We start from the raw sequence: 26,864 nt of genomic DNA, 5'->3' as shown, positions 1-26,864 counted from the left end.
GCCATTCCTTATAAATTTTAGGATAAGCTTATTTATATCAACATTTAATTCTGATTTATTTTGAGTTAATTTTTGTATAAAGTATGATGTTCAGGTCAAGGTTTTTTTCTGTTATTTTGTTTTGCCTATGGATATCTAACTGCTTTTGCACCATTTGTTGAAAAGACTGTCTTTCCTCCAATGAATTGCTTTTGTACTTTTGGCAAAATTTAGTTAGCCATACACATATATATGTTTGTGTCTGGGCTTCTTTTTCCCTCACTGAACTATCTGGCCCTCGCCAGCATTACATGTGATTAATATAGTTAAATGTAGCTTAGTATTGAATAGAGTGATTATTCCCAGTTTGCTAGCTTGCTAAGTCACTTCAGTTGTGTCTGACTCTGCAACCCTATGGACTGGAGCCTGCCAGGCTCCTCTGTCCATGGGATTCTCCAGGCAAGGATACTGGAGTGGGTTGCCGTGACCTCCTCCAGGGGATCTTCCTGACACAGGGATTGAACCCATGTCTCTTACATCTACCTGCATCAACAGGTGGGTTCTTTACTGTTAGCACCAACTGGGAAGCCCTATTCCTACATTATTCTTTTCCAAAAAGGTTTTAGCTATTCTGATTTCTTTGTCTTTCCATGTAAATTTTTGAATAAGCTTGTCTATATGTGTAAAAGTCATTGATAGAATTTGATAGGAATATTATTACACCTATAAATCAATTTCAGGAAAAATGACATCTTTACTTGAATCTTCCAATCCACAAACATAGTTATATCTCTCTGTTGATTTATATCTTGTTTGATTTATTTTCTTGGTGTTTTGCAGTTTTTAGCATACAAGTCCTTTAGTTCTTTGGTTAGATTTATACCTAAGTATTTAATTTGAGCGATTATAAATGAGTATTAAAATTTGCTCTAAAAATGTTCATTTCTAGTATAAATAAATATAATTGATTTTTTATTTTTTTAATATAATTGATTTTTTAATATTGAGTTTGTAACCTGCAAATTTGCTGAATTCATTTATTAGTTCAAGGAGTTTGTTTTGTTCATTCCTTGGAATTTTCTATGTACATAATCATATAATCACAAATAGGGGCAATTTTATTCCTTTCCAAACATATGGTTTTTCTTTTTCTTGCCTTATTTAATTGGCTAGAACCTCTAGCATTATGTTGAATACGCATGTTAAGTGCAGATCCCTTTGTGTTCTTCCCAATCTTAAGGGGAAAATATTCAATTTTTCCCTTAAGATTTGAGGTTAGATGTAGGTTTATGTAGATTAAAAAAAAAATAAGTTGAGGAAGTTCTCTATCTGTAGTTTGCTGAGAATTTTTATCATGAAAGGGTGTTAAATTTAGTCAATGTGTTAAATTTGTAAGTTTCTTGAGGTGGGTGCTCTATTGGTTTGAGACCTTTCCTTTTATCTAATATAAGCATCTAATACTGTAAATTTCCCTCTCAGTACTGCTTTGGCCATGTGTCACAAATTTTGGTGTGTTGCATTTTCATTTAATATATTTTTCTTAACTTCCCATGGACTATTTAGAAATATATTCTTTAATTTCCAAACGTCTGGAGAATTTCCCCCCATATTTCTGCTATAGATTTCTAGTTTGATTGCATCAGGATAGAGAACGTACTCTGTATTGTTATTTCAGTTCCTTTCAATTGTTCAGGTTTGTTTTATGAACCAGGATATGGTTTGTGTACAGAATGTTTCATATATATTTAAAAAGAATTTCATATGTAATTTCATATATGCTTGAGAAGAACAGTGTTTCTACTGTGATTAGCTGGAATGGTGTATAAATGTCAATTCAAACGTTTGATTGATAGTATTGCTTTGTTCTTCTCTATCATTGTTGATTTTCTGTGCAGTAATTCTATCAATTGCTCAGAAAGAGGTATTGAAGTTTCTAACTGTAAATTTGGACATGTCTATTCCTCCTTTCTATTTCAGTTTTTGCTTCAAGGAATTTAAAGTTCTGTTGTTTGCTATACACATACACATTTGGCGTTGCTATCATCTTCTTTGTGGGTTGAACATTTTACTAAACTCTATTTTATCTAATATTAATAAAGCTACTCATTTCTTTTAATTAATATTTGTATGGTTATATTTTTCATCCTTTTACTTTCAATCTACTATATCATATTTGAAATGAATTATATATACATATGTATTTTTATATGAGCATATAGATGGATCATGTTTTTAAAACCATTCTGTTGGTCTTTTTGTATACCATATTTGTGGGGTTTGACCATTTATAGTTAATGTAATTATTGATAGTATAGGGCTTATATTTTCCAGATTCTTTTTCTTTATAGGTTATTATAAAATATTTAATTCCCTGTGCTATATAGTGCATCCTTGTTGGTTATTTTATATATAGTACTGTGTATAAATCAACTTCCTGATTTATCCCTCCCCCACCCCTTCTCTTTTCCCTTTGGTAACCATAAGTTTGTTTTCTATGTCTGTGGGTCTATTTGTATGTTATTTTTTTTTTTAGATTCCACATATAAGTGATATCACATGATATTTGTCTTTCTTAGGCTTATTTCACTTAGTGTAAAAATCTCTAGGTTCGTCCATGTTGCAGATGGCATTATTTCATCCTTTTTTATGGCTGAGTAATATTCCTGTGTGTGTGTGTGTGTGTGTGTGTGTGTGTGTGTGTGTGTGTACACACCACATCTTCTTTAGCCATTCATCTGTCAGTGGACTTTTAGGTTGCTTCCATGTCTTGGCTATTGTAAATAATGCTGTATTGAACATTGGATCTTTTTAAATTAGAGTTTTCTCTGGATATATGTCCAGGAGTGGAATTATAGGATTATATGATAACTCTATTTTTAGTTTCTTAAGGAACCTCCATACTATTATTCATAGTGGCTGTACCAATTACATTCCCACCAACAAGATAAGAGAGTTCCCTTTGTTTCCATATCCTCTTCAGATTTTATTACTCGTACTTATTGATGATGGCCATTTTGACCATAGTGAGATGATACCTCATTGTTGTTTTGATTTGCATTTCGCTAATAATTAGTGATGTTGAGCATTTTTTCATGTGCCTCTTGGCCATCTTCTTTGGAGAAATGTCTATTTAGATCTGCTAATTTTTTTGATTGGGTTGTTTAATTTTTTGATATTGAGCTATATGAGCTGTCTGTATATTTTGGAAATTAATCCCTTGTCAGTCACATCATTTACAAATATTTTCTCCCATTCTGTTGGATGTCTTTTTGTTTTATTTACGGTTTGCTTTGCTGTGCAAAAGTGGCTTCTTTAGACTACACTTATGTAACTAATCATAACCTGCTGTTCTCAACATTTTCCTACCTCAAGTGAAGTGTAGAAATTTTATGTCCATTTATGTTCCATTATCCTGTGCCCTTTATAATTCTCTTGTAATATTTTCTCTGTATATTGAGAACCACATTATACAGTGTTATAATTTTTGCCTCAACTATCAAACATAATTTTTTAAACTCAAAAGAATAGTCTATTAAATTTACTTGTATTTTATCCTCTTCTTTCTTCATTCTGATGTTTCAAGTTCCTTCTTTTATCATTTCCTTTCTGCTGGAAAAACTTCCTTTAGCAGTTCTGTTGGCAACAAAATCTAGTTTCCTTCATCTGAGAGTGTCTTTATTTTACCTTCATTTCTGAAGGATATCATGAAATATAGAAGTCCGAGTTGACAATTATGTTCTTTCAGCTCTTTAACAATGTGCCACTGACATTCATATCATCATTTCCATAAATAATGCATCATTTCTCTCTAGTTGTTTTCAAGATGTTTTTGTCTTTACTTTCCTGGAATTTTATTATGTGTATTTTGGTGTAGATTTCTTTGGGGTTTTGTTGGGGGTTCACCCAGTCTCTGGAATCTGTAGTTTTATGTCTTTTGCCAAATATGGGAATTTTTTAGCCATATTTATCAAGTGCTTTTTCAGCCTCAATCTCTTTTTCCCTCTCTTTTTAGAAACATCAAAAAATGAACAGTAGATATCTTATTGTAATACCACAGGTTTCTGATGCTCTGTTCATCTCTTCTCACTCTATTGACTCTCTTTTGTTCAGATTGGATAGTTTCTACAGTTTTGTTTTCAGATTCACTAATTCTTTTCTGTCATCTCTATTCTACAACTGGGACCATCCAGTGAGCTTTTAAATTTTTTATTTATTTATCTTTGGCTATGTCGGGTCTTTGTTGCTGTTTGAGGGCTTTCTCTAGTTATGCCGAGTGGGAGCTACTCTAGTTTCAGTGTGTAGGCTTCTGATTGCGGTGGCTTCTGTTGCAGAACATAGGCAATAGCATGCACTGGCTTCAGTAGCTGCAGCATGCAGGCTCAGTAATTGCATGTCCTGGGCTCCAGAGCATGGGCTCAGTAGTTGTGGCTCCTGAACTGTTGCCTCAAGGCATGTGGGATCTTCCTAGACGAGGGATTGAACCTGTGTCCCTTACATTATCAGGCAGATTCTTAACCATGGGGCCACCAGCGAAACCCTAAAATTTCGGTTATTGTATTTTACAGTTCTAAATTTTCCATTTTGTTCTTTTTTCACTTTTGTTTATATTTCTTTGCCAGGAATTTTTGTTTTCAAGTTGTGCTTATTTGGAAGTACTTTTATGATGGTGGCTTAAAATCCTTCTTGGAAAATTTCAGTATCCACGTCATTTCAGTGTTGGCATCTGTCAGGTGTCTTTTCTCACTTAAGTCAAAATCTCCCTGGCTCTTGGTTTGACAGGTGGTTTTTATTGTATCCTGAACATTAGCTGTATATTTGAATATGTTATGAATCTCTACTGACAGTGCACTGGTAGAAAGGGTGCATCACCTGGTTACTGCCAGGTAGGTGGGGTAGTCCAGAAGCCCTGGCTTCCCACCAGGCCTCTGCTGACAGGAATGTGTGCATGCACACTAAGTCACCTAGTCATGTCCAGCTCTCTGCAACTCCATGACTGTAGCCTGCTAGGCTCCTTTATCATGGAATTCTCCAATCAAGAATACTTGCCATGCCTTCCTCTAGATCTCCCCAACCCGGGGATTGAACCTGGGTCTCCCACATTGCAAGCAGATTCTTTACCATCTGAGCCACTAGGGAAGCCCTCTACTGACAGGAGGTGTTTTTTTTTTTTTTTTCCTGAGGTGGTTGGGTTTTGTCTTTCTAGACTGACCCTCTCCCTCTCATTTGGCTAGAGAAAACGGACTTTTCATGGGGCCTTTATGGTCTATGGCCATTGACATTTCTGGTCTGCTGGATTCTTCAGCACCCTTTTTAGGATATAGAGGAGGCAAAAAGAAAACCCAGGCAACTCACGGCTGTGTTGTTCCACAATTCCCAACATCCCTAATCAGTCTACCTTCTTTTCCCTTTCTTTCCGAGTCTTTTCTTTATTTTATAAATCATGTTTGGGAAGAATTTTAGTTATACTTTGTGGGAGGAATAAGGAGAAATGCATCTATTCTATCTTACCTAGAACCATAGTCAACCCATCTGGAGACTGGTTTTTATTAAACTTAATTATACTGAAATTTGACATGCTGGGGCTTTCTTTATGTAAATAACCTATACTAACAGAAGGCTAAGGGTCATTTGGCCTCAAGGCATTTATGAAATCAGCTCTTTCCTAGTGCTTAGTATTTTTTATTGTACATTTTTATCATCTTGAAAGTGTGTCTTACCCAAACACTGCCATCAGTAGTTTTATTACGTTTCATCACATTAGAAAATGACATCAATGGCATTACTTCATTCTAATGGTTGAGTGATATTGCATTTTATATATGTACCATATCTTCTTAATGCCATTTGCAACAACATGGATAGACCTAAGGATTGTCATCAAAATAAGACAGAGAAGGAGAAATATCATATGACACCCCTTGTATGTGGAGTCTAAAAAGAAATGATACAAGTGAACTTATAAAACAAAGAGACTCACAGACTTAGAGAATGAACTTATGGTTGCCAGGAGGAAGGATGGGGAGAAGGGATAGTTAAGGTTTTTGAGGTGGGCATGTACGCACTGCTATATTTAAATGGATAACCAACAAGGACCTACTATATAACACATGGAACTTTGCTGAATGTTATGTGGCAACCCAGATGCATGGGGAGTTTGGGCAAGAATGGATACATGTATATGTATAGCTGAGTCCCTTTGCTGTTCACCTGAAACTATCACAACATTGTTAATCAGCTGTATCCCAATACAATAAAAATTTAAAAGAATGTCAAATTTGGCACATATCCAGGATCAGAGGAAAAATCACAGGAAAGCCAGAAAACTGGTGGCAGAACTAGCATGAACATAGTTCACCATTTGCTGCTCCCATAAAGTGATACAGCACTGTGTTTTAGTGAAAGAAGGGGAAAAGCCCAGATCCCACAAAGGTAGGAAGCTGGACACATTGCTTACATACAGCCTCAGTTTTACAGAACAGCTAATAGTGGTTGGAATGATTGATTTCACACATGAACTGGGACACAAGTGAAAGATGGATGGTTACATAAAGAAAGTGAGGTCGCTCAGTCATGTCCAACTCTTTGTGACCCCATGGACTGTAACCTACCAGGCTCCTCTGTCTGTGGAATTTTCCAGGCAAGAGTACTGGAGAGGGTTGCCATTTCCTTCTCCAGGGGACCTTCCTGACCCAGGGATCGAACCCGGGTCTCCCATATTGCAGGCAGACACTTTACCTTCTGAGCCACCAGGGAAGCCCTGGATGGGTTACATGGTTGGTGCCTAAAGATACAGCTTCAGTCCCAGCCCTTACCCCACTCTACCCAGCAGGTCTCAGAAAGTTCTCCTCAATAAGCACTCCACAGCAGCAGCTGCAGAAAGCACAGTCACACTAGAAGAGGAGCCCCCATCTTTTTCCTGTCTATCCTCCCTAAATGCCTCTTGGGTCACAAGCAGAAGTTATAAATACTGATTCTGTATGGATTTACAGCATTGGATAATGCAGCTTAGGTAGGGAAGATTACAGGTTTCATATTTAAGAGACCTTATATTGTCAAAGTTCAACAGGCTTTCCATCTATAGATTTCTGTGTTCTGAAGTTCAAACATCCTTTGTTTCTTTCCTTCCAGGTCAGTCACCATAAACCGGGACATTCAGCATGTTGTCCCAGCGTTGGAAGAAGCCACACTGTGGGGGCAATCTATCACACTGTCAGAGACTGGGGCTTGACTTGGTACCAACTGCTGTGCAGTTGGAACAGGAATTCATGAGCTGTTAAATAATGACTGACACATTGGTTGAAACGAAGTTTCCAGTAAGGAAGTGACAGTGCAATGCAATAAAATAAAATAGGAAGAGCTTTAGTTCCCAGCCTGACCCTGCCTCTGTTGGAGTCAATTCAACAAGGCGTTCTCAGAACAAAGAAGAGACGTGATTTGGTACCATTTCCCATCAGCAGGTGCCTGGACAAAACATCAATGTGAAGACGGGCCAAGTGCAGTCCTGTGTATCTTGATTAAATTACTTAATATAAAATAAAAGATCTGGGCGGTATATTTTAAAATCTGACTCATCCAGCTCTTCTTCAAATAGCTCCCCTGGCCCCCACCCCTAAATGGATTTTTTAAAAGTAATTTCCTTGGGTGGGAGAACCCTAATGAACTGAAAGAAATGTTTGCTTTTAAATTGTTCTGATGTTTTTGTAATTATACTATTAAATGATTCTGGAGTCACTGTTAATGACAAGATTTATTTTTGCTTTATTTTGCTAGGGAGCAGATTTTACGATGTAGTTCAATTGCATGATTTAGGGAGCAGTTAGTCTACATATAGAGGAATATAAGGACTATGAGAGAAACTGTAGGAAGCTCAAGAATCTTAGCAACTCACCAACACTCAAAGCCTGTTAAAGATGTTTGCAGGCTGGGAGAAGTCACAGGTTCCAAGTGTTTATTTTAACTCAAAGGCACATTTTTAAAGTCTAAAAGTGTTGCTGTGATTTTTTAGATCCAATCTTTAAAAATTTTTCAAGCATCTAAATTAGCGGTCAGGAAAAGCCTTTTCTGAGAAGACTCTGATAGTAAATAGCTCAGGCTTTATGAGCGCTAGTTGTTCAGTGCCCTTACAACTCAGCTCTGCATGAAAGCAGTCACAGACAAAATGAGTGAGTAGAGTATATGCCAATAAAACTTTATTTACAAAAACAACCAGTAGACTGGATTTGATCCAGGGGCCACTGTAATTTGTCCATCTCTGTTTTAAATGAAGTTGGAGAGGAATAGCTTCCACCCAGAACAGAACCTCTCTGTGTGGGAAAGAAACAAACTAAGAACAGGCCGATACTGCATTCCTCTACTAATGGACAATACTTTTAAAAATATGAAACGAGATGAGCTCAGCCAGTTAATCTTTTTATTTTGATTTTTGTTAAAAAAAAAGGGAAAGAAAAAGGCTTTGAGAAAAATGTGTTAAATATCAGTAAAGGGCAGGAAAACATGTAGCTAGCTTTACAATATCAATCTAAACATATACACAAAGGCAACATTCAGTAAAATGCTAGGGAGAGGGAACACATTGGGGGCCTAACTCCAGTTTTCTTTATTGCACATAAAGGTTGCTGATAACTCCGTCTTCACGTTTTCACAGTTAGACATGTTTTAATATTATTTTATATAACATGTTTATGTTATATTAACACTATGTTAATTTTATAAAACCACCAGTTTGCTACTATTGAATGGAAGTAAAAGACAAAAATTTCCCCAATTACAGTATGGAGGCTCTCTATAAAAAATTCCCCTGAAGGTCACATCAGACCTTATTAAATTCATCCTAGTCTATTTAAAAAACTGCTTTTCAGCTATTAAATGATTCTTGGTGACCTCCCCATTTAATCATTTTAATGGACATAGTAAAACTTCCTAAGAAATACCAGATGTATTTTATGTAAAAAACAAACCTAAGTGACCCTACTATGAAGTCATACTTTTGAATGAGTGATTTCAGTGACAGATTCCAAACCCATAGACTTAACACCCACATGACTGAAAAACCACCCCATTGCTTCTCCAAAGTTCACAGCTGGAATACCATAACTAAAGTCAACCCCCAAATGTCCATGCAGTTAAGACACTCACCCACTGACACTGGGATCTTAACTTGTTTGAAGTGCTTTAGACAGCTGATGTAGAGTTCTTCATGATGTTTCCAAGTCCTTTTCCATCTGAGTTCCTCCAACACATACAGGCCCACCCAGATAATTTTCCACTGGCCAAAAGTCAAGCTGACCGTGACACTTGGCAGTTCTGTGAAGCTTTTCGAAAAGGTGGCCATCAGGGTAAGAAAGTGACCTCTCCTAAGTGCTCTTGTGTCTATTTCAGACCTTTTCAAAAGGCAGCAGAACAGGCAAACCCTCCTTGTCATTTTCTCCAAGGGTCATGTAGCAGAAAACTGGCTGCCTGTGTGTGCCATGTAGTCTGTGGTTAGAGTATACCCTGCTTACAAAAATAAAACATCAAAAACTTTGGTTTTGCTCTTTACAACTTCTGCTAGCACTGGCTGACAAATGGGTTTGTTAATTTACAGAAGATCTGCTTATGAAACTCAGAACTGGAAGAAAAATGGTTTATTTCTAGGTTTTGTTTTGAAAGGATTGTCAAAGAGCCTACTTGCTTTTCCTCATTAGACACTAGCATTGGTTTCCAGAATACTTCTCTGTAGATTGTTCTTATTAGGTTTTAGAAAGAGGGGAGGTCTTTTCAGGTATCCACATGGTGAAAGCAGCATTCAGGTGGGTTGTTTCTAAACTGTAAGTCTTGGTCACGAAATGCCCTCAATTTACTGTACCTGTATCAGAATGCAGCAATTGACACTGGTGAGTCAGATTGTCAGTTAAAAACACAGAAGGGATCAGAATTCAATGACAGTATTTGACAGACTAGCTCCTTCACTAACTCATCTACAGAAGCAACATCAAAAAGCAAGCATGAAACCTGTCAAGTGCCCCATTTCTGAAGCGGAAAAAGAAGTCATATAGTTACTGAATCAACAAGCTGACTTTCCTGATGCCCTCAGTCCAGGTTCCAATTTATAGCAGATGGGAAAATCAGCTTTCTGATCCACCTCTTAGAGCTCACAATGGGTACCAAGGTAGGTTTCCAAGAGGATAACTCCCCCACAATGAGTTGCTTGTTTGCCCTGCCAGCAATTTCACCTAAGTGCATCAGCAGTGTTTCTATATTTAGAAATCATTTTGTTCACATTAGATAGCTGACATGAAAACATCAACTTCCGCTGAGGACAAAGAAAGGGGGAGCTATGATGGGGCTTGGGCATGTGTGCGTGAAACAGACTTCTGTTTTTGAAACAAACATTACTTGTTTGCCCTAGACTGAAGTGTTCATGGATATCTGAGAGAACATTTTTTCAGGTTGTCTACAGAAATATTTGTTGACTGAACCATGGAGGACATTTTCAGGTCTAGAGAACACAGCCTAAAGAGCTCCTTGCTGTTTACTTGATGAAACATTTGATGTCACAGTGTGATTTTTGGCTGCAGGACATCAATGCTTGTTTTTCTGGTCACTCCAATAAGTACCCTGATGGCCAGAGTCCATTTAATCACATATGCCCTTCCTATGCCTGTTTCCTAGGAAGAAATACAGCCTTCTTTAAATTCCAAATTTCCTTCTTTAGTTCAATTCTCCTTGTAGTCTTCAAAAAGAGCATGAAAAGGATTTGCAGGTGGTTTTGTCTTTCCTCTGTTGGTGCTATACAAAAGTTTGCATCTCCTTAATTACCTGCTTACTGATACCACTGCCACATCAGACACCAGATTGATCACAACTTTCCAAGTAATATGGTTACTTTGCTCTGGCAATGAATGGGTCCATTCTTATTTTGAGGAGTCCAACATGGATGCAGGCATGAGTACAAGCAAAATGTGAAGAGAAAGTTCACTTGACTGTGAAAGGGACTATTAATATAATATCAGGTTAAACTGCAAAGATAGCATCTCAGAAACTGTCACATTTGACTAGTCAGCAGTCCAGTTAAGACAAAACCCCCTTTCCCCCCAACAAATGGGAGCAAAGATGACAATTTTTAATCTCCCCCATATATACACTCTAGTTACCCATCTCTCCCTCTCATGCTCTAAGATTTTCAAAAGTGACCTTTTCAGTTGTACTTTACAAAGTATGTTCTTGACTTCTGCAAAGATTATTAGCATGAAACTCTCACAACTACCCTCCCTGTTTGTTCCACATGACTAACAATTTAAAATGTTCTTTCCTAGACCATTTCTTTAAGGTTCTAAATAGGGTCCACTGCAAGTTCTAGACTAGAGGCTCTCAATCCTAGCTGCACATTAGAATTCTTGAGGATCCACAACAAAACATGGCAGCCAGGCACCAACCTACTGAATCTGAATCTCTGAGGGTAGGGCCTTGGCTTCAGTATTTGTAAAAACTGGCCAAGTAATCTTAATGTGCAGCCAGGTATGAGAACCTGTGCTCTAGAGCTTTTGACTACTGAAATGCCACCCCCCCCCCAACCCAGAACAAACATGTTTCTAAGATGACTTGGGATCACCCTCTCTTGGGGGAACTTTCTTTAGATGGCTGCACCATTACTTAGCAGTTTCGATCTGATTTCTGCCAGATTGGCAGCAAATACTTGGCCTTGAGTGAATAGGTTTCGGCCTTTGTGGCACATTACTTTTTTGTCACTCAGCATAGGCAAGATACTTCTGAGAGATGGAAGTTTTTTTAATAAGTGAACTCACTTCCTAGGACCCCTGGCAAAGTCAGGATTAATCTCCACATCTTGCAAACAAAAATTAGGACCACAGGTCAGTGACTTAATGATTCACTGAATGAAAAAAATCTAACCAAATAACTACAAATCTAGCTAAGTTGTGGGCTCAGCAAATCTCCATTTACTTATATTTAAGCAGGTTAGAATAAAATGTTTGCAGTGGAGAGTACAAAGCCTGTGAAAGTGAAAGTGACGTTATGTCCAACTCTTTGTGACCCCATAGACTGTAGCCTACCAGGCTCCTCTGTCCATGGGATTTTCCAGGCAATAGTACTGGAGTGGGGTGCCATTTCCTTCTCCAGGGGATCTTCCCAACCCAGGGTTTGAACCCGGGTCTCCCACACTGTAGACAGGTGCTTTACCGTCTGAGCCACCAAGGAAGTCCTTGGTGGACCATAAAGTCAAAATGGACTTTAGATACAAAGGAAAGAAGGGAATAAAAATGATTAATTTATATTATGTTGAATCATATGAAACTGCCATTTCTGTTTTCTTAAATGGTTGAAAATCAGTAATTTCATATGACTAAGCCTAATAATAAATTTTTCCTGGTTTGCACAATTTATCAATTCAAAAACAAAGTGTCAAGCAATGTCTTATTTAAAAATTATGTCAGCTAAAAAGATTAATGATTGATTTCATTATGAGCGTCCTAGACTGAAATGGGCCAATATTTTGTCCGCCATAATAAGAAAAATGCCCACATTTTATGAAAGCATTTTTTTTTTTAGAAATTGGGTTTTCAAATAGGCTCTCACTGAAGCATAGGAAGACTTGCTAGCCTAGTTTTTAAGAGTTCTTTCAGTATTTCACTACTACAGGTGTGGGCAGGTGAAATAGCTCATCCATAAAGAACCCAAACTCTTGACAAAAACCTAAATTTTAAACCACACTTACACATTAAGTTGGTACAAGGCTCCCCAGATACCATGAAAATGGCCCTTCTCTACATGGCATTCAATGTCAAGACATCCAGACTCTCAAGCTGTCTACGATAGTCGACAGAACCTTCCAACCTTCCACCAGGTTGAATAATGCTTAACTCTCTATTGACTCACCTCTGATTCCTCATGTGGCCACTGAAATCTCATGCATTTATGAACTCAAAATTTGGAATTCTACTCAGTCATTAGAATACTATCTTGTATTTTCTTTGCAGTTAATTTTGTTTGCAGTGAGATTTCTTCCCTCTGAATACTAGCCTGTTGCCTCTTAGGCTTCTTGCTGCTTTCTCTTTCATAGATAAGACTGCATCCCACAAATTGTGGTGTTATTTCTAAAGCCACAGTAAAACCCAATCCTATTCATTATTTCCCAGGCAGTCAGCTCATATGGAATACCTTGAGAACTTACAGATTTTTGCAGTGATATCACCATCAGTTTCTAAACAGTTTCTCCTGTACTCAGATTAGTTAAAAACAACAGTATAACACTATTTTGCCTTTGGTTTCAAACATTCCAGTAACTTCTTCCTTATGGAGATTTCCAGAGAAGGAATTAGAATTCATTCCTCCATGTTGAAATGTTCATGGACATATTTTCCAGTCTTCAGTCTAGAATAAACACAGGGAGTCAAAAAGGGGCAGGAATCCTGATAGGAGGGTGCAGTCACACAACCTTGTTGCTAGAACCTCCAGTCAAATTGCTTTCTCATGTTTTCTGTCCATTTAACACCAGTTTCTCACAGTCCTTGGAGGTCTAATAGCAACCGCCATCCTTCACAATCTTAGCCTGTTCTCTCCTTGTATGCCTATAGCCAATGAAACCTACACCGCTGTGTCTGGATACGAAGCCTCTCCTGGGAGGAACCCCCACCACCTGCCACACCTTATTCAGATCTGCAGGTGAATGAATGAAGACAGCGTTAAAGCATGCTATTTGTTTAACTCTTGAACAGTGCACTACAATGTGAAAAAAGTGGGAATAGGTCTGCATTTGCCTTGATTTAGAGACACTTTCACCCTACCAGCTGCATCTTGGCTGAAATTTTAAATAAGATATCTTCAGACCCCAATAAAACAGAAGTGTTAGTTCCATTCAGTCAAGGCCCCATCTCAACAATGCTGGGGCTTGCAGCCATCCTCAACCCGCCAGTGGGTCCTCCCCCACCCCATCACTCAGGGCTCTGGGCGGGAAGGCGCACACTATCCTCCAGGGGGAACACCAGGCGGGTGCCCCGGCTGGAAACCTTTTGGTCTCCCATTCCCAGGTCTCGTTCCAGCACCTCCTCAGAGCTGCTCTTCATTCTCCGACCACCCTCAAGGCTCATGGAGGCCGTGTGGGAACCTGAGGAGCCGTTCGCAGTCACTGTGCTATCCCCGAAGGTCAAGGTGAGGTCGCCCTCAGTCAGGATGAAATCAGAGTCTTCCTCTCTCAGTGGCTCTTGGTTCTGAAAAGTACAGCAAACAACAGCAACATCACCAACCACATCAACCACAAATGAGAGACCAATATCTCCCTGGGCCAAGGCCAGCCCCAACTCCTTATCTGAAAATGGGGATCATAAAACTGGCCTGCCTTGAGCCCCTAGTGTGATAACTGAGTGTAAACTCTAGAGTGCTAGCCCATGTAAGACTATTGCTGAACCAGGACTTTGAAGACCAGTGAGTAGTTCTGATTTTAAATGCCTGATAGCATAGGGACAAAAAGTAACAAAAGGAAAGAAAAGGTGATTAGTCTGGATTTTCAGCCTCTCTTGTGGCTCAGTGGTGAAGAATTCTCCTGCAATGCAGGAGATACGAGTTTGATCCCTGGGTTGGGAAAATCCCCTGGAGAAGGGAATGACCACTCATTCCAGTATTCTTGCCTGGAGAATCACATGGACAGAGGAGCCTGGCAGGCTACCGTCCATGGGGTCGTAAAAGAGTCTGACATGATTGAGCGACCAACACTTTCACTTTCAACCCAACAAGAAACGTATAGGTAAGGTCCTGCAAATTAGATTCTGGGTCTTCTCTTTTCTGGGAAAGTATTCTGGGAGGTGGGGTGGGCTCCTGCTCTACACAAACCATCCTAAACCCATCTGGTTTATATTTAAATTGCTCTTTGTCCTACTAAGCAATTGAGGAAGAGGATCAGCCTTAATTAGGATTTCCTTCCCATCCCCACAGAAACATCCTAATGGGAAGGAAGCCCTTAGGTAGATGAAGTGAGGGACTGAGAGGGAGGGGACGTTTTCTTGAGCATCTATTGTCCGCCTGTCACAAATGTCACAAAAGCTCTCATTTGATCCCTGCCCCTTCCCTGTGAAGGGCGCACACACTCAGGTCACAGAGAAGAAAACTGGAGAGACCCCATGGGATCTGCCCGAGGTTGTCTGGCTGCTTGGAAACAAGTTAGGATTTATGCTGCCAGTAAACGGGTTCTTCCCACAAAAAGGATGTGAAAAATTACCCCATTGGGGAACAGGACTGGCAGGCATCTCATGCTAAGCAGTGGTGGTAACAGAACAGACAAGGCTGAGTAAAGCAGGCTAAATTAGCCAAGTGGCAGCCACTTGAAACTATAAGACTATAGGGACAGCGTCAGGAAGCTGCATGGGGTCAGACACAACCTTTCACCCACTGGATGGTTTTACAGGCAGTGAGGGGTGGTGCACTCCCTGCACTGCCGCCCACCTCCCACCCACCCTGCAAGGCCGTCAAATACTAGGAACATCTTCCTTAAATGGCAAACACATGGTTCCAAGCTGCTCCAGGTAAATGGTTCTTTCTTTCCTATTTTCAACCTACCTTCAAAGCACATCAGAAATCCTTTGGCCTCTACCTGAGAGGGTCTCCTTGGTGCAGGATGCCGAATCTGCCTCCCTGACAGCCACATGGTCCCCACTCAGCCAGAGGTTCAGTCACACTCCCGTGTTCAGGCCTGGGATCCTCATCTATGTGAGTAACCACCAAACAGTACTGACCTCCCTCCTCTTCCTGGCACCCTTCCTTGAGCTGCTGACCTCATAGGAAAGTGAAAAGTGTTAGTCGCTCAGTTGTGTTTGACTCTCTGTGACTCGATAGATTCCCTGGTGACTAAGAGGTAAAGAATTCGCCTGCAACACAGGAGACTTGGGTTCCATCCCTTAGTTGGGAAGATCCCCTGGAGACGGGAATAGCTACCCACCCCAGTATTCTTGCCTGTAAAATTTCATGGACAGAGGAGTCTGGTGAGCTACAGTCCATGGGGACACAAAGAGCTGGACACAACTGAGCATGCCACTCTGTGACTCAATGGACTATAGTCCACCAGGCTCCTCTGTCCGTGGGATTCTCCAGACAAGAATACTGGAGTGGGTTGCCATTCCCTTCTCCAGGGGATCTTCCCAACCCAGGGACTGAACCCATGTCTCCTGCATTGCAAGCAGATTCTGTACCATCTGAGCCACCAAGACCTCATATAGGAGATGTCTGTTAAATGCACTGACCCAGGGAAGACCCTTGGGTTCTGCCTGCCTCACCTCTCCTATCCTGGCCCATCTCTGGGCATGTACTGGTGACAAGCACATGCTTGTTTTCTGCATTGTTTCTTAGTGACGTTGGGTTCTCCACTCTCCACAGCATCACCCCACTTAACCAGGGCTTTTAGCAGCCAAGCACACGAATCTTCTTGCCTTCTGCCTCCAGTCCTCACTGGAATGAGGCAGGGTACCAATGTACAGTTCAATAAAAATCCTCTAGTCAGGCAAAGTATAATTCTAAAACTCACTCTAACCTGCCCCATTCCCCCATCTCCATTAGTTGTTCACAAAGTCCTGAACCCCCATCTGCTCTGTGATGGTTTCTTTAACAACAGATGGCATCATGTTCCCTGTTTTAGCACGCTCCATTTCTCCCATTCATACACGTGCTAAGTAATGTTTTTGTTTATCTCTGTCAGAATCTTTCTCCCAGGGCTCCTTAGCTCCCAGCGTTCAGGAGGACTCTCCTGGCACTTATTTTGCTATTTTGAGGTTTGGAGTCACGTGGAGACAGACAGGAACACAGATAGAACAATTGCGTGCACGGGGAATTCCGCAAATGGAGCCAAGCCACCCCCTCAGCAGCATAGAGCTCCTCAATGGGAGCCCCGGGATGGCCCACCCTGACCCCTCACAGTGGGAAGCAGGGCCAAAGTTCACCGACAGGAGGAAACAAGACTGGATGGTGACCCATTCCACAATGAAACCCCCAAGCCCAGACAAACAGTACCCTGGGAATGGTTACTCAGAAACAGGGATGCAGTAAAACCCAGTGGAGGACTTCCAGATTGATGCTTAAGGAATGTTCTATGCAGATGATAAAACCATCCCACCCCCTCTAATTCCAGATGACAGGATCAACAAATTTTTGTTCAGCTGAGGTTTGGGTAATTACATAACTAGCTTTCCAGTGAGGGCTGCTCTGGAAATGTGACCAAATAACCCTGCAGACACCTGCAAGCAAGAGCATTGTGGTAATTTGTGCATTTAAATAGCCACAGGTGGTGCTAGTGGTAAAGAACCTACTTGCCAACACAGGAGGTGAAAGAGACATGGGTTCATTCCCTGGGTCAGGAAGATCCCCTGGAGGAGAGTATGGCAACCCACTCCAGTATTCTTGCCTGGAGAGTCCATGGTATTCTGGTGGGATTCTGGTGAGCCTGGTGGGCTACAGTCCATGGGGTCACAAATAGTTGGACACAACTGAAGCAACTTACCACACATGCACATTTTCATTAAGTGGAAGAACACTGTTTTCTAGGCAGTTCTCAAACCTAAATTTTGTTTAGAGTAAGTACAAATAAGGAATAATGAAAACTATCCATATCTCCCAAAGAACCTCGGTTAAGTATAAAATGTCCTACAAGTGATGGGGGAGGGCTACCCAACAGTGTGTCAAACAGTCAAAAGAATGGCTCATCTGAGGCCCTCAGCCAGTACTCCACTCCACTCTGTCACCTCTGACTTTCTCAGTTAAAATTACAAAGACTTTCTGCTCTCACTTTCTCAGCAGCAGGCCTCTCCATGTCTGGAGCTGAGACCTCAGTCAGGACCCCAGCCCCAGGCAGTAGTGGCAGTATGGAGGGTGGTTCTAACCTGCAGAACAAGTCACCCCATCTTGGGTTGGCTGTGGGGAGTCCACAGCCCAAACATGACCCCAGGAAGCAAACCTTGGGCAAAATCTTGAAGTGGTGAGGGGAGCACTTTCAATTTAAGTGCCTGGAAGTATATGGAGTTTACTCTGAGGTGTGAGGCAATAGCTGGTTAATTTTCCAATTTTTAAGATCTATATGAAGTTTTAATAGTGGGTGAGTTATTTTACTATTATAGAGACATGAAAAGTGGCCCTTATAAAAACGAAGAAAGAATGAAGGCTTTAGAAACTGCTTAAAAGACACTAGAGCTGGAAGGCCAAGACACAAGGAAGCCCAGTGAAACAAAATCAGTGTGATCAGTCAGAGCTTTTTTTTGAGCTTCTTAAGCAGAAGAGATCAGGACACCAAGTCCTGATCTTCCTGAACTTCCCTTTGTTTCTGATGACAGAACACATCCAAATGACCCACACTGTCACTTAACACAGAGGTCCAAACTAAGCAAAGTATTCCACACTCAAATAAAAGATTTATTAAATAAAATGGGATGGGAAATCATAAAACTAACTTTTTAATCTATTGGTCTGTATCCTTCCAACATAAAAGATTATCTAGGCTCATATTCCATTAAAAACTCACCACAAGCATTAAAAATCACTTGACAAAACCAAAGGGAAATGGTGCTCTCAGCATCCGACCCATTTTTTTTTTTGTAATTTAAAAACAGTTTATCAGAGGTGGCACAGGAATTTCATTTTTATATGAGGAGGGGCTGGGGAAGCTGGAAGGCTCAACTGTCTTTAGGTGAAGGAGACACTGATGCTGTTCTCTGCCATGTTTGGTGGCAACTGAAAGCAAAGGCCATGGCAGAACTGCAGTATTACCATGGCAACTCGGCCATGCTGTACTTACCTCATATACCTGGGGACTGGTTAGACACTGAGCGAGCAAACCACACCAGGCTGGGAGGGTGGTGGTTAATGGGGGGCCACTGTGCGTGAGGATGGGTTTCAGGTAACTTTAAAAAAGAGAATTAAGGAAAACTGCCTGCAAAGAAAACACACACCCAACAAAATGTGTTCAGAAATCCCAAGGAGTAAATCATCTGGCATTCTACCCCACTTTCCCCCATTTTACCAGTACAATACAGAAAGTATGGTACTTGTAGTCTGCAAATATCTGAATCCAAGAATAAACTATAGCCCATCATCCTTAAGTGTTAACCATTAACTTTCAGGTTGCCAGTTCCCCATTTTCAGTTAAAAATACTTGATTAAAATACCTTTCTCTCTTCTTTGTTATGGTGAATGAGAATTTTGGTTTTGATCAGCCTTCCAGCTTTTGACACACAACGAGCTCATGTTTTGGAAACAGGAAATCGTGTAGCTGGAATGGAGATATTATAGCACCTGGGTCCCCTTTGCTCAGAACTCACAGAGTGGAAATGTTTGAGGTGGACAGGAACTTAGAGGACAAGGCAAAATGGCTTCATGAAGGTCATTCAGACCTCAATCTCCCACCTTCCCATACTAGACTATTCTTCCCTCTACCTGCTGCCTCTCTCCCAGATTCTCCACCTTGATATTACTGGCATCATGGGCCAGATCACTTTTGCTGTGGGGACTGTCCTGCATTGTAGGATGACTAGCAGCATCTCTGGCCTCTACTCACTAGATGCCAGGAGCACCCTCAACCCCTCCCTTAAGTGTGACTACAAAAACGTCTCCTGACATTGCCCAATGTCCCCCGAGGAGAAAACCTGTCCTTGATTGAGCCCCCTGCTCTAACACAAAGGTCAATTGTTCTGTGGGAATTGGTTCAGGGTTTACCAATCTATGGATGTGTGTGCTACCAAATGCAGAGTCCTGTGTTGGAAGCACCATGAAGCATGTATCACTTTATGATGGAGGTGGGACCATTTCTGATATCCCCAGTGTAAGTAAGCAATGGGAAAAGGTAGAGACCAACAGGATCAGCTCAGATACAGGAATGGACAAGAGCCTTTAAAGGCAGATGGGGAGTCACAGCTGTACTCAAGAATATGACTATTCCAAGCACTAGCACTTCCTGTCTTCATTCAGAGCAGCAGGAGAGAGAAAATGTTGCTCTACATCCTGCTTATTTAACTTGTATGCAGAGTACATCATGAGAAACTCTGGGCTAGAGGAAGCACAAGCTGGAATCAAGACTGACAGGAGAAATATCAATAACCTCAGATATGCAGATGACACCACCCTTATGGCAGAAAGTGAAGAGGAACTAAAAAGCCTCTTGATGAGAGTGAAAGAGGAGAGTGAAAAAGTTGGCTTAAAGCTCAACATTCAGAAAACTAAGATCATGGCATCTGGTCCCATCACTTCATGGGAAATAGATGGGGAAACACTGGCTGACTTTATTTTTCTGGGCTCCAAAATCACTGCAGATGGTGAGTGCAGCCATGAAATTAAAAGACATTTACTCCTTGGAAGAAAAGTTATGACCAACCTAGATAGCATATTCAAAAGGAGAGACATTACTTTGCCAACAAAGGTCCGTCTAGTCAAGGCTATGGTTTTTCCAGTGGTCATGTATGGATGTGAGAGTTGACTGTGAAGAAAGCTGAGCACCGAAGAATTGATGCTTTTGAACTGTGGTATTGGAGAAGACTCTTGAGAGTCCCTTGGACTGCAAGGAGATCCAACCAGTCCATCCTAAAGGAGATCAGTCCTGGGTGTTCATTGGAAGGACTGATGTTGAAGTTGAAACTCCAATACTTTGGCCACCTGATGCGAAGAGCTGACTTATTGGAAAAGACCCTGATGCTGGGAAAGATTGAGGGTGGGAGGAGAAGGGGACTACAGAGGATGAGATGGTTGGATGGCATCATCGACTTGACAGACATGGGTTTGGGTAGACTCCGGGAGTTGGTGATAGACAGGGAGGCCTGGCGTGCTGCGGTTCATGGGGTCGCAAGGAGCTGGACACGAGTGAGCAACTGAACTGAACTGAACCGGAGGAGATGGAAGGGCGACCCTGGGGTAAACTTCTGGCTGGGAATTACTCACCAAAGGAAGATGTGTGGGCTCTGCTGGGACTCGTCATAAACAGAACAAGCTCCCTCTGCCTGCTCTCCTTATTCCTAGAAAGAGCCCCTTTAGGCCTATCAGTTTTTTTGTGTCTTCACCTCAGAAGCTGTCATTGGCTGGATTCACAGAATGACTAATACAAGAGTCCCAGAGAAGCTGGAGGTTGCCTTTCACTTCCCTGTCTTGGGCAATTCAAAGACAAGCTGCCTCTTCCCAAACATAAAAGGCCATCTAAGAAGTTTTTTTAAAAGGGGAAAAATATCTACAGATTTTAAATAGTCAAGTTGTTGGAAGGGCAAAAATGAAATATCAAACCTCTCTCCCACCCAGTCTTTCTGGTAATTTACCATTACAACTTTACAGAATACATTTTTTGCCTATTTCCTGATTTATGCACTGTAGTCAAAGCTTTTAAGAAGGATGGTAAATTTAATTCATTTATATTTCTGCCTCTTTTCAATTTTTTCCCTAATTTTTATTATAATTAATTTTATACTTGAGATACTTAACATTTGTGTTCTGTAACTAATAAGCAAATCTCTGCTTTGTCTATGGATTGAGCCTAATGTTAATGACCAATAAGCAGTACTTATAATAATGTAATTTATGAATATTATTCACTATAACCAAGCAGAGTGGTTGGGACACTCTTAAAGTAAATGTAATACAATGTCATTTAAACTCTGTCAGTAGAGAAAATTTGAGTATCCTGCAAAAAAAAAGATCTTTTAAAATTTCTTGATTTTATTTCTTCTGGTTTATAACAAATCACTGCTTCTTCAATGGTGTCCCCTTAGCTGTATTTTGCTTTGTTTAATCCTTATATTACTTTTCCCCCTTCTCCCAGAGGCTTCATGGTGCTAAACTTTTGGAATTCTTGCATGTTTGAAAGCCACTGTTCTCTTTTATTTTTGATTAATAGTTTGGGTGTAGAATTCTAAGCTCAGAAAAATTTTTTCATCCTAGAACTTTCATTTTTTTGCCCATTTCCTTGTTTATGCACTGTAGTCAGAAGCTTTTAAGAAGGATGGTAAATTTAATTCATTTACATTTCTGCCTCTTTTCAATTTTTTCATGGTTTCAATTTTGTTGATGGTTTCCCTTCTTGTGCCTGTGATATTTTTTAGTTTTATGTAGTCCATGTTTATTTTTGGTTTTGCTGCCTGTGCTTTTGATGTCAAAGACAAAAAAAAAAAAAAATCAGTGCCAAGATCAATGTCAAGGAGCTTTTCCCCTTTGTTTTCATCTAGGCGTTTTATGGATTAAGGTATTACATTTATGTCTTTTAATCATTTTAAGTTGATTTTTGTGAGTTGTATAAGATGAAGTCCAGGTTCATTCTTTCACATGTGGATATCCAGTTTTCCCAACACCATTTATTGAAGAGACTGCCCTATTCCCATTGTGTATCCTTGCCTTGTTGTTCTTGCAAGGGTTTATTTTTGGGCTTCTTATACTGTTCCCTTGATCTGTGTGTCTATTATTATGTCATTGCCATACTTTTTTGATTACTGTACCTTTGTAATGTAATTTGAAATCAGGAAGTATGATGCCTCTAGCTTTGTTCTTTTCCCTCAAAATTGCTTTAGCTATTCAGTGTCTTCTGTGGTTCCATACAAATTCTAGGATGGTTTTCCTATGAAAAATGCCATCAGAGTTTTGACAGAGACTGTACTGAACCTGAGGTTGCTTTGGGTAGTACAGACATTTTAACAATATTAATTCTTCCAGTTCATGAACACAGGTATCTTTCCATTTACTTGTGTCTTCTTCAATTTCTTTTATCAATGTTCTTTAATTTTCAATATATAGATCTTCACCTCCTTGGTTAAATTTATTGCTAAGCATTTTATTGTTTCTGATGTTACTGTAATGGAATTGTTTTCTTAATTTCTTTTTTGGATAGTTCATTATTAGTATATAGAAATGCAACTGATCGTTGTATGCTGATAATATCTCCTGCAACTTTAATGATTCACTTTAAAAGCTTTGAACAGTTTCTTGATACAATCTTTATGGTTTTCTACATATGAGATCATGTCATCTGCAGAGACAATTTTACTTCTTCCTTTCTGATTTGTATGCATTTTATTTCTTTTTCTTGCTTAACTGCTCTGGTTAGAATTACCAGTACTGTGTTGAATAGATGTGGCAAGAGTACATACCCTGGCCTTGTTCCAGATCTGAGAGGAAAAGCTTTCAGCTTTTCACCACTAAGTATGATGTTAGCTGTGGATTTGCCATTGCTGCTGTTGTTTAGTCGCTAAGCTGTGTCCAACTCTTTGTGACCCATGGACTGTAGCCTGCCAGGCTCCTCTGTCCATGGGATTTTCCAGGCAAGAATACTGGAGTGGGTTGCCCTTTCCTGCTCATGGGGATCTTCCCCACCCAGGGATCCAACCCACGTCTCCTGCATTGGCAGGCAAGTTCTTTACCACCGAGCCACAGGGAAGTCCCAATGGCATGAGAGGAACTGGTAATTTTGTGTTTTGTGACCTGTTTGGTAATAGATGAGTGTACCTATTTTGTAATAACTCACTGAGCACTTATGATTTGTGTACTTTACTATATATATTCTTTATGTCAATACAAAATTTTAAACATCTTCAAAATCTGCAAAGACCATACATAAGCTACCTACCCCTTTGATCACTATGTTAATTTAAGAAACCATGAAGGTGTACCTTTTTGGTTTTTAATTCTCACCTGGGGCCAAGATAATCTACTGGAATAGAATCTGCCCTGCATGTAGTCCAATGAAGGCAGGATCAGGCTTGGCCAGATTTGGTCCAGCCAACAGGAATAATCCTTCCCACGTGAATTAACTGGCCAACCTCCACTTCCATTCTTGACCACAGCATGGTTCAAGTGTAATTTTAACTAGTTTACCTACATAGGCATATTTCCCTTGAATGCAAAGCTCTTAAAAGCCACATGAGTCTACCAGGCTATGGGCTGGCTACCCTAATGATGTGCACATTCCTCTTGGCTAGGGAGATGCTCGTTATGACTAGAGGTGATTGAATGACCATTGCATGTGTCCCAAGAGAGGACTGGGTGTATCTGTAGCAAGCACACATCTTTCCTTACTCATCAGAAGTCACACTCACAATACAACAAGAGAATTTCATCATCAGTGTTTCACAAATAGAGGGAAGCCCCTTAAAAAGGATACTTGTGATCAAAGCTGTACCACAGCCTGAATAGCCATGCACTCTCCTGCTTTGTTCGGTTTCCTCTGGCAGAATCTGAACCATCCTAGGAACAAACAAGAAGACAGATATTTAGTTGCAGAGAGGGGGTTGATATAAGGGAGGAAAGCTTCCCTTTTAACCACAGTCTTTAGAGATTTGAGCTCAGAGTCAAACCTCCTGTATCACCAAAATTTCAAAGATATATCGGGAGGTAATATTTTAACACATTATTGAACAGAGATGTATTAACATTATAGATATTAGTTTCTGTAAAAAACCCCCAGTCAATAATGTGTTAAAAGAAACTGAATAAATCCAAAGGTAGACCAATCAATCCCCAAAGAAAAAGGCTTGGTTATGTCGGGGGGTTAGATCAACTCAATGAAGCACACAATTTCTGAGTAATTTTCCTCAGAGTGCCTTTTGGCAGATTAATTACCCTAAAGTAGTCTAGATCCTAACAAGTCAAAATTAATTTTTAGAGAATACTAAAGAAAGTATCTGTAAAACCAACTTTCCAGGCTCCTCACCCCACCAAGCTGGCCTAGAGAAATCACAGAGTTGAGTTTCCTAACAAACCAATCAAGGGTTCTTGGTGGTCCTTACCCAGCCAGGCTACTGCCTTGTGTTCCAAGCAGTAACTTACCTTACCAGCTTTAGGAAGGCAAAGGTGATGGGCAGGGCAAAGGTAGCCAGAACCAGCATCTCTGTTATTTTCTCTGCCCTCAAGTAGTACCTTCCTTTATTATTCTTCTCATGCCTTTCCAACTCAAACATCCCCATCATTTCATTTTCAAAAGAATTGGCAAAAATCAAACATTCATTTAAGGTTTAGGAAATCTGTTCTGTGCAAGTATTATAAGCAGCACACTTAATATTAAAAAGTGGATGGATGGCAGAAATCTGAGGGCACTCCTGGGGTTCCATGTTGCTGGATGACAAGCTCTAGAAAGTACAGGCTGCTTGTGAAACATAGCATCTTTATCATCTTCCTCTTGACTGTTCTAGGGAGAGGCAGCTCTACAAGTGAGGGGCAATGGACAACAACCAAATAAAAGTTGAGTCACAATTTCAAGTATGTATCAACAGTTCTAAATCTCAGTGGGTGTAAATTCTACCTATAGTAACAGATGCCAAGGATGAGTCAAAAATTTCTGAGAAGGTAACAAATACACAAGTAGAGGCAGAGAAGTTAGCAAGCACTATTTACATTCCTAAAATTTCCAATGGCCAAGATGACTTTTAAAACAGAGTCCCCCATGGTATTTGAGGAATGTTTAATAACCTGTATCTGGAGAAGGGCATGGTAACCCACTCCAATATTCTTGGCTAGAGAATCCCACGGACAGAGGAGCCTGGTGGGCTACAGTCCATAGGGTCACAAAGAGTCGGACACGACTGAAGTGACTTAACACAGTAACCAATATGGAAATGGCTCAGTTAAATGGGCCTGTCTGTGGATGAGGAAACAAAAAGGAGAGACCCTAGAGACCAATTTTATTTCACATTTTAATAAATTATGTGGGAGAAAGGGGGCACAGAATGTCTCCATTTGTAGATAATGATCATTTCTTCAGCTAACTAATTGCTAGTCTAATAACAACTCTAGGGAGATCTCATACCACATGACTGAGTGGAAAAGTGGTAGATGACCATTTTGAGAGATGACTGTTTACAAAGAAATTAAATATTTATTTATCAAGTAACAGGCTCTAAGTTCTTGGTTCTGTCTGTAGAATCTTACTAAAGACAAATCTAGCAAGATGATAAACATCTTCCGGAAGGATGCTATACACCATCAGGCATAAGGTAAGTTCCCGAAAGTCAGTTTTGTTTGCTTTCCCACTAAAACAACGATAAAAATGGAAAACCTCTATTCTGTTATCCTAACCTCTGCACTGTTAAACCACAATGCATTCTCATCACCTGTAACACTTAAGTTCTTGCCATCTCACCTCAAGGAAGCTACAGGAGACTGACTTATATAAGTAAGCCCCAAGAGGGACAATAAAAATGAGCAAAGCAAGGGAAAGGTTTCTTTCTGAAGGCAAATTAAGCAATTTTTTCCTCGGCCTACAAAGAGATATGCCTGCAGTCCACAAATAAAGTGACTGCACAAATGTAAGACACTAAGAATCAACCCTGAAAGGTTACAAATTCAGGGCAAATAAAAGGTGCAGCTCTGCAACAGGGGTGTTAAACACGTCTCTTTCCAAGAGAAGCGGCCAGAAGCATGGTTATCAGTTCAGTTCAGTTCAATTCAGTCGCTCAGTCGTGTCTGACTCTTTGCGACCCCATGAATCATAGCACGCCAGGCCTCCCTGTCCATCACCAACTCCCGGAGTTTACCCAAACTCATGTGCATCGAGTTGGTGATGCCATCCAGCCATCTCATCCTCTGTCATCCCCTTCTCCTCCTGCCCCCAATGCCTCCCAACATCAGGGTCTTTTCCAATGAGTCAACTCTTCGCATGAGGTGGCCAAAGTATTGGAGTTTCAGCCTCAGCATCAGTCCTTCCAATGAATACCCAGGTCTGGTCTCATTTAGGATGGATTGGTTGGATCTCCTTGCAGTCCAAGGGACTCTCAAGAGTCTTCTCCAACACCACAGTTCAAAAGTATCAATTCTTCAGTGCTCAGCTTTCTTCACAGTCCAACTCTCACATCCATACATGACCACTGGAAAACCATAGCCTTGACTAGATGGACCTTTGTTGGCAATGTCTCTGCTTTTGAATATGCTATCTAGGTTGGTCATAACTTTCCTTCCAAGGA

General features: G+C 40.4%; 2 protein-coding genes across 3 annotated transcripts in view; one reads left to right on the top strand and one right to left on the bottom strand.

Moving 5' to 3' along the window:
- CHST7 (carbohydrate sulfotransferase 7) overlaps positions 1-26,864 on the top strand; it is a 76,749-nt gene that overhangs the window by 19,625 nt on the left and 30,260 nt on the right. Inside the window, exon 2 of one of the 2 annotated variants that reach the window (XM_027963354.2) lies at positions 7,108-7,717. The exons of the other annotated variant lie outside the window; for it this stretch is intronic. The gene's annotated coding sequence lies outside the window, so the exon portion shown is untranslated. Of the gene's footprint in view, positions 1-7,107; positions 7,718-26,864 lie in introns of those variants that run through there. 2 annotated transcript variants of the gene reach the window in all.
- The window catches only part of SLC9A7 (solute carrier family 9 member A7), a 177,719-nt gene continuing 159,230 nt past the window's right edge, over positions 8,376-26,864 (bottom strand). Inside the window, exons 15-17 of the mRNA XM_027963353.2 lie at positions 24,071-24,153; positions 18,743-18,848; positions 8,376-14,183 (exon numbers count right to left, since the gene is read on the bottom strand). Coding sequence (XP_027819154.1) covers positions 13,908-14,183; positions 18,743-18,848; positions 24,071-24,153 — 465 coding nt within the window. The 3' untranslated portion in view covers positions 8,376-13,907. The remainder of the gene's footprint in view (positions 14,184-18,742; positions 18,849-24,070; positions 24,154-26,864) is intronic.

The sequence above is a fragment of the Ovis aries genome, chromosome X (assembly GCF_016772045.2).
Source record: "Ovis aries strain OAR_USU_Benz2616 breed Rambouillet chromosome X, ARS-UI_Ramb_v3.0, whole genome shotgun sequence".
Taxonomy (NCBI): Eukaryota; Metazoa; Chordata; class Mammalia; order Artiodactyla; family Bovidae; genus Ovis; species Ovis aries.
Note: the sequence above shows the minus strand (reverse complement) of the source record. Positions and strands in the feature narration are given on the sequence as shown.